This window comes from Diprion similis, chromosome 5, assembly GCF_021155765.1.
Source record: "Diprion similis isolate iyDipSimi1 chromosome 5, iyDipSimi1.1, whole genome shotgun sequence".
In the NCBI taxonomy this organism is placed as follows: domain Eukaryota; kingdom Metazoa; phylum Arthropoda; class Insecta; order Hymenoptera; family Diprionidae; genus Diprion; species Diprion similis.
This window is the reverse complement of record NC_060109.1, coordinates 2,789,594-2,802,631: the sequence shown is the minus strand read 5'-3', so window position 1 is coordinate 2,802,631 and position 13,038 is coordinate 2,789,594. Positions and strand designations below refer to the sequence as shown.

Below are 13,038 nucleotides of genomic sequence, written 5' to 3'. Positions count from 1 at the left end.
CATTTTTTTCCAAATTTTAAAAAAGTAAAAAGTCGCTCCACTTTTTGCCAAAACAAGGCAATAACTACCCAACTTTCACTCTGATCGCTTGAGCGGTATAGGAGTTTTGCATCCCTGCGTCTTCGAGGTGTACAACAGGTCTTTACAAGCACCTTAAATGAATCAAAACGTTCGTAGTCGTAAAAATTTTGGCTTTTCCAAAATCCAAGGACATAATGAATGACACATTGACAATATACTGCACGTTGTCTATTTTATCAACTATATATATATTTAAATAATAATTTACGTACACGGAGTTCACATACATGTATAGTAATTTCTGATATCATACTTTCCAACAGACAGTAGTGTATAGTTATATTAATATATATTGTAAGTTTTGGTGTCGATAAAATCATTTGATAATATGTAATATACTGTGTAAACTTCCATATGTTAAATTAATAATCAGATATAGCTGTACAAAAGTAAAAAATAATAGTATGGTAAAAGGAATTACAGGTTAATTGCGACACGATATGTATACGAACCAATGAGAACATGGGTTTCAGGAGAAGTAATAATTATAATTGACTGGTTTGAATGATGAGTTACATTATATGTATAGTGTGTGATCATCGATACCGGAGTGTAATTGCTATATTAAAACTGAACGAATTTCGGTGAATGATCGTTGTATCATAGGAACGATTTGTTCGGTTTGTAAAACTGAGATGATAAACTGGCGTAATCGTGATTATTTGATTATTGTTATTCACGTAATCATAATTAGAATAGCGGGCTAATTATAGGTTTCTTATATACGCATGCATTCACTGTAAAAGTCTAGCCACATTATGTTTAGAAATACTTTGCATTGGCAGTAGGAGTTCATGATGAGCATATCATGTATGAATGGTTCTCATGGAAATGGTGCCAATTTCTAATATCATGATAACAGTAAATATCATGGCGTTTCAATAATTATTCATTATTTATCAATGATAACAGTATTCCATTAAATCATTATCCAGAATCTTACTGAATCGACATCTCCTCGCACATTGTCCCCATCGCATTTATTATAACGACAATAATACAACAATTTTTATTAAGATTTAAAACCTATTTGTTATATTCGTTCAATCAAAAAATTACGAGTAAAAAATTTTCGAAACCGAATCGATTACCCCTGCGGTTTAAGATAAGATTACTATAGATAGTCAAGTTCACTGGAATATTGACCAATTTGGTAGTTATTTTTCAATTAAATTGCGTAATGATGATATTAATAATTGCATAAATACATCATCTTCAATGTTGAAAGCATATAAAATTTGATATACATATATGTATCTATATATATATATATATATGTTTCAAATATTACCTCGCACGAATTATTACGTATCATTCGATTTTCATTATGCGTCAAAATCCCATAGTAGAAATATAATTTACTACCAAGTATACATACAATGCATTGAATGGTAACTGTGCGTTACTTCAAACTGTTTAAAATACGTACTGGGATGACTTTTACGTTATATATTACAATTATCGTTTTTGATTAAAAAATAAGTTAGTTTGTTAGATGAGAAGCTGTTCTTTAAAAATTAAAGAAATTTAAACTAATAGGTTTTTTCTTCAAATTGTAGGTGCTAAGTAACGTGGCACATAAAATTATAATGGAGTTAGTACAACTTATGCAATTTTCAATTCAACTACTACGAGTATATGTATATATATTCGCGTTGAAATGCAAATTTGAAAAGAATTCTTTTTTACTATCGGTTCAATTTTCAACAGTAAGCTGTTGAAAAAGAACTGTTGAAGGAGAACGAACAGGTTAAATAACATTTTATTATTTCAACAAGCATATCGCATACTCTAAGAAGATATTATTATCATTTATAAGTAACACATAACGTAAAGATATATATGGCAGTGCGTTATGCTGACGGCAAATTGGCAAATTCTAGATTTTTCACATACAGTAATTAGAGAGCACAAATTCGGGTTTAGTGTTCTTAAGATCAGATCGTCCATAGACTTTTAAATGCCTAGTCACAAAGTACGGTGCAATCGCGGTATGAATTTAAAATTATTTCTAATGAAATTCAGCAATTTCACCAACTTTTTTCACAAATCAGTGATCGTATTTTGATTTATAACTGACTGATATATCCTAGCGTTTGATTAAAAATTTTATTTTAAACATCAAGTTTCCTACAGACGATTCATCCGACGATTTTGTCTATGTATACTTAATCATTTATACTTATTATTAAAATTTTCTGGACCACGCAATCACAAAAATGACACAGTGTACTATTTGATATACAGTCTCGGATCTTATGCCATTTTGTGAATTCAATAAAAATAATATATTACACGAAAGAAATATAATTCTACTGTATACAGCTCAATATGTTTTTTAACGCTATATTTTTAGCTCGTATCAGTATTTCATGATTATTACTATGGAGTTAACCAGACAATTCAATTCACTTGTTCAAATTCGTTGACAACGTCTTTTTCTCCTTGAAGATATATAATAGCAATATATTTCTATACGTGTAAATTGGCTCGCATTATTTTCTATTGTCTAATTTATTTATGTACAATTTTGGATCTGCTAGAGAAATTTACGTTTGACACAGGAATACGTTCTGTTTTTGCAGTAATTTCGCATACTTTTTATTAATTCATCTAAAAAATTCTTCAATGCATCGGAGTACGTATATTTGCCTGCTCAAGATTATTATTTATAACAAAGGAATTAACCATTTAAAATCCCGAAATTCAATATTCTCTTGTGATTATATTAGTGCGCAGAATTTCGGGTAATGTTTTTCAATCCTGAAAATTATGAGCAAGTCTCAACTTTGTCCGGGAAATAGCAATAATTTATAGAAATGCTCGAAAATTTGTCAAGTTCTAAAGTTAGTTAATTTAACGTTAGAAATATGAAGAATTTTTCGTCTGGTTTATACCTTTGATGCCATAATTACTGGCTCAAATCCTCAACTGATTAGAACTTACTTTCCCTGTCTTTTAGATGAAATTTAAAAAATTTTTCACCAATTACCAGTGGCGAGTTGGGCTTTGTCTAATTTCAGCGAAATGTAATTGTAAAGGGTTATACAATCCTCGTCCTCGATTTTCAGGTATTAATGATATTCATGAGCAAAAATTTGCGAATGACATTTTAAATTCCTAAAATTTGGTATTGATTTTCTCTAGCACCAATTAGCCTTCATGTTCCAAGCAGCAGTCTATGTCTAATACAGGTGGGCTTAGTACGGAACATGACTTAGAATAATAATTAGTCGTAATATCTTAGCTTATGTGTTCCTCGATAATAGTAGTATTGGGCCCTATAATTACCTTGGTTAACTTACTCCGTCTTGTTCTGGGACCAATATTACAAGAATTCAAACTGTTCGTCGGACAGATGCATAGTTCTAGAAGTTTAAAATGTTAAAAATATCAGTCTTGAAACAGCAAACCCTTGCCAAGCGTTTACCAATAACTCAGTGTGCAACCTGTTGCTTAAAAACTTTGCACAAATAAAATGGTTCTGTACAATAGCTGGTCTCGCTAAATATTTTGATTTCGATAGATCGTTTACAATTATATGTAACGTATATAATTATGAATAACAGTAACAATTCTGTTAAATTCAAAAAGAGACTTGCTGTTTCGTCATTGACATTTTTTCCCTACATTTCCAATACAGAAATAGATGTGCTGCACACTCAGTTGAATAGCTATGTTTTTTTAATGGTCCCAGCGCAGAGCCAGAGGTTTGAAGGCACTCGGTGTGGCAATGATGAAAGGCAGCAACATTGCCAATTCTATTGGCATATCCTGGCACTCATGCCATCTGCAGTCTTCAGAAAGCTGTTGACCAAATTCAATGAAAAATTTATCACGAAACTTCAATTTTGGCAATTTGGTAGTGTTTTGTTGTATCGGCATATAATTACCTTGATGCTTTGACTAAGGAGGTAAAACATCCAGCTTCAGGCCGGTCTCTAATTTACAGAACCCACAGTATCCTCCACATTTCCCCACAACCTTCTGTTTGTTCTGTAACGAGAAAAGAAATACCAGAGAATTATCATTGTAATCGCACTTATTATACATTTTTGCACTGTTTATGACGTTAATGACGTTATTTACTGTTATTTACTCACCACTTTGTTGATGATTCGCGACGTCATTGATCCTTGGGTAACCCAGGATAGAGTAGGTGAAAGACCTAGCTGAGTACCGACCAAATTTATGCTAAATTGCCCTTGTGGACACTGTACTGAACTGTAGCAATCGCCGGCTTTGCCAAACTCGACCCGTTTCGATCCCTTTGTCCAGGAAAATGTGAAGTCGTCAACTGTAAGTACGAATAATCATTGTCAAATGAGAAGCAGGTGTGTCAGTCGACGCTTTGCAACACTTTTTTTTTCAAATAAGGTGGTATTGATTCACCGCATCCACTGTTGCTTGACACCTAATTTTTGTATTCCGCTTCTATCGTTGACAAGAAAGAACGGTTTTCTGGTTTCGAAACTTGGTTTATCTCTGATTTGTTTCTGGTCTTTACAATATATTTCCGTAAAGAATATTACTAATGATAAAAACCTGATTTCGTCAACTTATGGTGTCGCAACAATTAACATCTTCAAAATACGTACAAGTGAAGCGTACACATCCAGTTATAATTAGGTTTCATATCAATAATTTTCTTCCCTAATGTTCGATAATTATTATCGTTTGTATCTTTTCCCTTACCATCAACGATAAGCGTTCGGGGGTCGAGTCGTATTCTTCTAAACATTGTTCGGCCTGATGTTGAGCCGGTGTAATTGGCACAATTACAGTTGTCATTTCGCTGACCATTGAATGGGCATGTTCTTGGGTCCAACAATCTGTGGCAGAAAATGTAAGACGAAATCAATACTTGTTTTGACATTGCTGGTTGGCTGACGAAAACAATCGTATCTCTAGAAGCTGTGCCTATAAAAATGTTTTACTTCAAATCTTAGCCGAAATATTGGACTGTGTCATCAGCATGACAATTTGTGTAATCTGTTCACTATAAGGCATCAATTTCTACGTATTTTCTGATATATTTTCAACCAGGGCAGAATTTCAACGCAATTACATCAATTGCCTCAACACTAAAAAATACATGAATTTAAGCATCAGTTTATGCGCGGTGGCATGGCGGAAATACATTATAACTAATAAATGACGCACCTTTTGTCGTAAACTTCAGCAAAATTTTCGTGGTCACCCGACGTAAGGGTCAGGTATTCCAAGGGCTGATCCCCAGTCATATTGTGGCAATATATTGACATGTTCTTTCCTCCAATCATCAGTAAATACTCGCCATCTTGTGTTGTTTTGAATTTCTTTTTAGCTTCCAAACATGAAAGTAGACCGCATCGACGTATGTTACACTTGCGTCTACGCAGTGGTTTGAGTGCACGGGGACAGGAGCGATTTCTCACCCTTGTGCCGTCTTTTCGTTTGCAAAGTAAATTTCTTACTTGTTTTCCTTTATGTCCACAAGTAGCGGAGCACTGGTAAAAAAAAATATCCTTCATATAGAGATTTCAACATACGGAATGGAAACGGTGAAACTTAGGAGGCTGGTGACCAACTACGCATGCTTAAATTAATTGAACTGTATCGGACGGCGAGCTTGTACTGCAAGATTTTCGTCTGTAAGACAGAGCAGCCAACTTATTCGAAAGCTTGCCAAGAAAAAATTTCCATAGCCTTCATAAACTCTATAAGCTGCTGCGTTAAGAATTTGAGGTGGCCAGCCTGCATAGAAAGAAAACTCGCGCATGCGCAGTTGGGCGCTCAGTTTGCTAAGTTTCACAATAAATTTTTTTCAGTACAGATGCGCTATAATAAGTCTATAGAATATAATATCAATAATTTTAATGAATTCAGAATAACCGCATATTAATAATTATGGGGTGAATTTACCCAAGTTTTGCTAATAAAAACAAAGCTGCTTAGTATGTTTACGGTACCTTTTTCCATGGTCCAGGAACCCAGTAATATTCATCATCGCATTCACGGAGCTTGCAGGTTTGTTCAGTTGCGGGCCTTTCACTCATTTGACAGCCATTTACGGGTGTCGGATCCAACCATCCATATTTATTAACTCGATGACAACTGACTGATCGCATTTGCATTCCATTCCCACACTCTGCCGAACACTGTATATAAAATTTATTTAGTGTTGAGACATGTTGAATTGTGTAATTAGGAAAGAAGAAAAAAAAAAAACACAGAATCACCACATTGATTCGTCGACACATGTCATTTGATTTCGAGATTAGAGGAAGGTGTAAGATTTTCAAATAAAGATCTGTAAAACTGTACGTATAAGACACGATCTATGAAAGTATATGAATTATAATATTCACAAACGTTTATTTTCATTTTCAGTATCGGTAATTTATTTTTTTTTTTATTTTTTTTTTTATGATGTACCGATAAACAGAAATTATTTCCTTTATTCTCGTACGTTGATATGCAGGTAAATGGATAGTACCCAAGTGAATTTCGAATTTAGTCTTTCATTGAGATTTGGAGGCAAAGTTATATGAGAAACTCAACTTCACAGAAGAGAATTTCAATAGATACTGCAAAACCAAAATTTTGGCGCCCTGTTGCTATTTATATTAACAATAAGTCTATTCTCAGGAATAAAAAATTCGTAAAATATAAAATTCAAGTTTCGATTTTTAAACATGTTACTTTAAAATGAAAAATCGACGATTTAGGATTGACTGATTTGTTTTTAATAATCGAATTTGGGTACCACCCTTACGCTTATAAACATAAATCATGCTCATGCAATAATATAGGATAAACAATCGAGCTTTCGTCGAAGAGTAATAATATTCATTTTAATTACAGTATATATAATAACAGGTTTGTTTTAACTTTGAAAAGTGGAGGAAAAACAATACTTTTATCGCAAAATATACACAGCTTAATGAACTAGCAGTGTTGCGATAAAATATTGAACAAATAGTATGATTGGGAACCCATTCAATAGTATCAAAAGACGAGTTCAACTGGACTCAGCAGGAAACAGAAAGTACGTAGGTGAGCAAGTTAGCAAGTAGAAAAAGTTGGAGCATTAATTGGTTGTTAGATAAGCATGTCGAGTTTGAACTGCGTGAAAAGGAATAAAAAAAAGAAATAAATAAATAAAACGAGACAGAAAGATTGTGAAGTAAGCATAACATGAATATAAAGCTTAAAATACGCAAATTAATGCAACATGAAGAAATATTGCCAAGCATTGCAACAACATGTGAACGTGCGCTATTGTGAAAATAAGAAAATTAAAAATACTGTGAATACCCTAATACATGCCCGAAAATTTTGATGTGCCAATTTCCCGCCAAAGTAGTAGATATACAGCATTCAAAAAGCAAAAATATTAAACACACGTTACAGTAGGGCTAGGACTCTAATCTTCTACGCGTATCAATCGAGATACTGCAATCACACAAGAATATCGTCTATGATCAGAGTTAGTTGCTTGGTTGAAGGTAACAAAAGTCATTATTAAATAGAACAGTTTAAGAGCACAACTGTATGGTTAAAATTTGCCATTCGTAACACATCGTTAGACTTTACACTTGGGATACATACGTATCATATCGCATCATTGTAGAAATTTGGAGTATAAAACTGTGTGATCTGATTTTCTGATTAATATTCTTTTGTGGTAAAAACGAAATAATCTTTGAGCGATAATTGTCAGAAAAAATATTCCCGGTAAAAAAGTTTGGAAATGACGGAATTTAAAAAAAAATAAATAAAAATTCTTCAACAAGTTATAAGGATTTTTCGAAACTTTGAAATAAATATGTTAAAAATTTTGTATATTAACCGATACTTTGAGAAACAAAGAAATAAAAAATTTGTCAAAAATATTTTTCCCATATCTGGATATGAAGATGTTCCAAAATAATTTCAAGAGAAAAATATTAATTTTACTCTAACAACAATGATAATCTTCAGTTTTCTGTATTCAGTCTTGAATAAAAATATTGCTAGTTCGTCTCTATAATTCTTAAAAATGAACACATTCGATTCTCTTTCACAAGATTCGAATTATCAAAAAAAAAAGAATGAAAAAACGTCTCGAACGAACTCTGATCATCGACAAGTAAATCATTATTCACATATCCCCAATTCCATTTGTCCATGTTTTTTGTTCTCTTCCGTTCAAATTTTCTACCCAAATAACGGCATAACGAGTCATGATAATTTGATGGCGAAAAATGCAACCCCAATTTTGCTATTGGCCAATGGTTGTGTGACATGGGTACCTCAGTCCAGGGTCCCTCCTGCCAAGTCAAGGCACATGGTCTTTGCTGACATGGCCTCTGTGACTTGGGTCGTCGTTTTAGCCCTGCACACTTTTGGTCTTCTACCGTAAGCTCGGCTGTGCCAGTTTTTGCTACGCAGTCCACCCTGCGAGTTTTAGTACCATATCCGCACGATTTTGAGCACTGTAAAAATTTGCCAGTCGTGCAAAGATTTTGATTTCAAGCAAAGTGCGACGTTGCATTTTAATTGGTGTGGCATATGTGAGCTCGTTAATAACTCACCGAATTGTAATCATTGTAATTGTACTATAGTATAAGCTCATAAGTATTATTCTAGTTCTGTTTCTACTTCGAGGTTTGCGAGGAGAGTTTCATCCAATGTATTATTGAACGTCTCACAAAAATTAACACTTTGAGTGCTATTTTGAAGTTATTTAGAAAATAATCTACATCGACAGCCTTGAAGTGGACAAAGAACCTTGTGTGGTACGTGAATTTATTTTAGTATTGTGTTCAGTGATTGAAGGATGATAAAAAATATTATTTTCTGAATCTACTTAGGTGAATTTAGACGCTGTGTAATCAAAGGCTCAAAATTAAAGTAGCGATTGCAAAGTTTTGTGCAATATTTTAGATCCAAATACATGAGAATAAACTTTTGAATGATAGAATAAAATCAAGTTTAAAAGTGCATTGAGAATTTTCAAAGTGTATTCGAATCAAGATAAGCAAAATCGATTCGTCGGTTAAACGAGAGGTTGGTCATTGCACTCTGCTGGTTCGATTTGATTTGTGCAGGAATTTTCTAAAACAAAAGTTTGTACAGTATGAATATCGAGAAGATATCGCATGAAAGATGTAAAGTAATTCTATCCCTGGTGAAAATAATCTTCTCCGCTATTCTACGAAGACATGGAAAAATGAAAAATCTTCGAAAACCGTTGTGTTCGAAGATTTGGCATAGAAACTTGAAATCGTCTACAATCGGTGAACTTTTGTACAAGATTTCGATAATTGACATTTTTCATGAACAAAAATAAAATTCCGTAAGCTGTCGTAAAGTCGCACGAATTTGTGAGAAAATCTACAATTTAATAGATTAACGGTTGTACATAGTTTCGCTGAGATTTTCGTAGAAAATTTGAAAAACAATTTCACCAAGGATGCGAATACGTTTGTGAATCACAGGATAGTCTCTGAACTGGAGATTCGAAATGTAGTAAGACTGTTGCTTAGAGACTATTTATCTTTCTGCTGCAATGGATAGTAAAAAAAATACCAGGCGGATGAACATCATGACAGTTTGTTCGCGCACGTTAATGAAATACAATAGCAAACGATTTGGCATAAGGCGTACAATAAAAATTGACACGTTACTGATATCATTGGACAACAATCTGCACGGACCAAATTGCGACTGAACAACGAAATGTACGATAATTACATAAATAGTTCTGATTAGCTTTAACTTACGGGAGTGAACTTCGAAACTCTCCACCTTACTGATCCTGGAATATTCGAGGAATGCGATTTTCCCTGTGGCGTTTCGCCTGCACAAGCTTCCTTAAAGCACCTCTGAACATGATGAGGCTTTTCACTTTCGGAACATTCTTTGTCCGGCAGAATCTCGCCCCGATCACTTTGACAGCGTACTTGACGGTGTTGGAATCCTGGACCGCACTTAGAAGCGCACTGAAGGAATTCCCTCGTTTTTTTAACGTTCAAATTGCAGCCCCCCCAGATTCATGCTACATTAACTACCCGATCTCACCTGGCTCCAATCACCGGTATTCCATCGCGGGCAGGCGTGTTGATTGCATGAAATGACAGTCGCTGGTTTTTGCTTCCAATCGCAATAGTCATCGTTTGAAACCTCGCCCGATATAGCCGAGCTACATCTAACCATCCTACTTTGATAGCCAACATTACACGGCTTTGAGCACTGTGAAATATAGAATCTCGTGATCACATCTAAGTTCTGACGGCTGCATCAAACCGTATGCAAAAACTGATATTATATCGAAACACGGAAATGAGTGACAACTGTCTCAAAATCCATCGATGGACTGGTTTCATTACTCACATTTCCGAAGCTTCCAGTTCGCCAGGTGTATCCAGGGTGAAACTGGTCAATTTCATTCTCGTCTTGTTTGTTAGAATCATCCAAGTCAGCAGCGTACGTTATTGGCGTAGAAGATATCACCTGTAAGAAATCGTTAAAATATGGCTGAAAAATCTTGGCGTTTCCAAGTAAATTTCCAAAGTTGAAAATGTTGTGAAAAATGTTATGTGAATAATTTCCCCAAGAACGAATCGGCTGGACGGTATGAATCTGGAGTTAGAGGAAGAGGAGCAACCGTTGGAAAAACTCGAGCAATTTTTTTTTTGGGTCAATGATAGTGAAAATGAATGAAATGATGTATAATGGAGGCGTGATTACCTGGATGGGACAAGGCTGATGCTTGCATAATCTCGTCCTTGGTGGCGCACGCAAAGTATCGCATTCTGAACTTGGAGTGCCGTTAACATCTTTGCAAGTAATTTCTCGTCTCGCCACTCCTTCCCCACAGCTCACGGAACACTAAGAAACAAAATTTGATCAGTCTACAATTGTTTCAATGCATGTCTAACAAGGTGATAAAGCTTTAAGCTTACCGAACTCCATTCGCCGGAATGCCATTTGAAACATGGTCCCATGTCGCATATTTTTGAGGATACGGGCAGAGGATCGGTGCAATATGTGGATGATATAATACGATTTTCTATCTGACACCAGTAAGGTTGTATTTGTGTGCCAATGCCGCATGTGACTGAGCACTGAAAACAGTACGAAAGATGGATTTTAGTCAAATTGATGAAAATTAAATTGAATTTTTTACAGATCGCAGTAATTTTAACTTGGGGTCATAATTTTTTATGTGCCTTTTGTCGACTCAATTTTTTTGTACATCAAGTTACTTTTGTTCTAAAGTAATATTGAGGAAAATCTTAAATCGGTTTCACACTACACTTTTCAGATATCATTCAAAGCCACTGAAAGTTCATTTTATTCATCAAGTAGTGTGTGCGCTTTATTGCGAAACTTTTTATTTTAATTTCTGTTAAATTCTGTTCATTTTTGTTAAAATTTATGACTTTGTTCAAGCAAAGAAGATTGATTATACAAAAATACTGTCTCAAAATTTGAAGTAAATCGGTGGAACCGTTTTTTAATGCTTGACGTTATTGTCAATGAAAACTGATACCAATGAAGAAAAACGTAAATAAAACTCTGTCTACATATTTTTGGATAAAAGAAACGCCAATTGAATTGAATAATCGATTGCCGAGATATAAATTACTAAAATTCACCCACTTTTTCAGTCGTCTATTTGTAAAAGAAAGGAGATATCTACCGTGTGTCCATGAGAAAAGTGCGCATCTTATGCGTGTGCGTTAAGTCCTTCGAATTTTATTGGCCGACAATTACCGCCTGATTGAGCAGCCGATGCAGTACCAATCGGGACTGTCATAAAATGTCCCTAGGAGCCCACAGATAATGGTGGGCTCCTAGGGACATTTTTTGACACCACCAGTTGTGGGCTCCTAGGGACATTGTCTGACAGTCGCGATTGGTATTGCGTCGGCTGCTCAATCAGGCGGTAAGTCAGTGTCCTCATGGACACACGGTATATTGTTTAAATTTAATATATCCTACTATCCACATGAACACATTATAATAATATATGAATTATAATTTTACATACCGGCGTCCATTCTAATGAAAGAGTCCATTTTGGACATGCATCCTGTTCACATATTTGCTGTAACACCTTATTCGCAGAGTCGCATTTGATTTCAGGTACCGGATAATTGTTTGAATCGACACAAGTAGCTGTGCGGAATTGTATTCCACCTCCACACGTCTTGCTGCAGTGTCCCCATGGCCCATATAGCCAATGAGCCTCGTCGCATGGTCCTATGCAAGCCTCTCGCCCAGATGGTCTCGCAAGATGAGCACAAGCATGTTCAGGTATCTGCCTTGTGCCGGCCGAAAATTGATATATGCACTGGGAAATAACGGTCCGTGTGCCTGGGCCGCAATGACTGGAGCACTCAGATTCGCTGACGATACTCCACCTGAAATGCAGATCGCATAATGCGGGGCTGTTTCTACGGAATGGATTAACAAAATTTTCGAAGAAGAGTTTGCTGGATTTGAAAATGCCTGGAGCGTACAAAAGTTGCTGCAATTTCAGTCCAGCAAAGTGTTTAATGACATGAGAAACCAGTGATAATCACGACGGAAATTGCCCAAAAATTTTACAAATTTACTCGAAATATCAGTTTCTAAAAGTTTTTGATAAGTTTTAGGTATTTTTTAGAAACATCTTAATTTCTAAGAGCAGAAAATTAATTTCGAAAGTTTTGTCGAAGAAAAACCTTGATATTTAAAAAAAAAAATTCTGATGTCTATTCATGATTCTAGTTTTACTGAAAATATTATTTTACAAATTATTCAAGATTTTTTCAGACGCACCTCAGGAAAACTAATTTCAATCGTTTGTTAACTTTTTTTCATCCCCAGAAACGCCAAGATTCAAAATTTTTAAGGTCTGTGATACAGAATGAATCATAAAAAATATAACTTTTTCTTAGAAATTGGTTCAATTTTCACCTCTTCATCGATTCATTTGATTTT

At 34.8% G+C, this 13,038-nt stretch overlaps 1 protein-coding gene and 1 long non-coding RNA gene across 2 annotated transcripts in view; one reads left to right on the top strand and one right to left on the bottom strand.

Moving 5' to 3' along the window:
* Positions 1-296: 296 nt before the first annotated feature.
* Positions 297-7,265, top strand: LOC124406412. The gene is made up of 3 exons (XR_006929222.1): positions 297-865; positions 6,050-6,056; positions 7,255-7,265. It is a non-coding gene; the product is annotated as an uncharacterized LOC124406412 (long non-coding RNA).
* Positions 2,774-13,038, bottom strand: part of LOC124406410 (A disintegrin and metalloproteinase with thrombospondin motifs 9) — a 172,114-nt gene continuing 161,849 nt past the window's right edge. The window contains exons 19-31 of the mRNA XM_046881818.1: positions 12,104-12,476; positions 11,013-11,174; positions 10,798-10,938; positions 10,441-10,560; positions 10,129-10,299; positions 9,831-10,049; positions 8,358-8,540; positions 6,033-6,221; positions 5,245-5,570; positions 4,777-4,913; positions 4,185-4,378; positions 3,975-4,077; positions 2,774-3,888 (exon numbers count right to left, since the gene is read on the bottom strand). Of these exons, the coding sequence (XP_046737774.1) occupies positions 3,988-4,077; positions 4,185-4,378; positions 4,777-4,913; positions 5,245-5,570; positions 6,033-6,221; positions 8,358-8,540; positions 9,831-10,049; positions 10,129-10,299; positions 10,441-10,560; positions 10,798-10,938; positions 11,013-11,174; positions 12,104-12,476 (2,305 nt within the window). The 3' untranslated portion in view covers positions 2,774-3,888; positions 3,975-3,987. The remainder of the gene's footprint in view (positions 3,889-3,974; positions 4,078-4,184; positions 4,379-4,776; positions 4,914-5,244; positions 5,571-6,032; positions 6,222-8,357; positions 8,541-9,830; positions 10,050-10,128; positions 10,300-10,440; positions 10,561-10,797; positions 10,939-11,012; positions 11,175-12,103; positions 12,477-13,038) is intronic.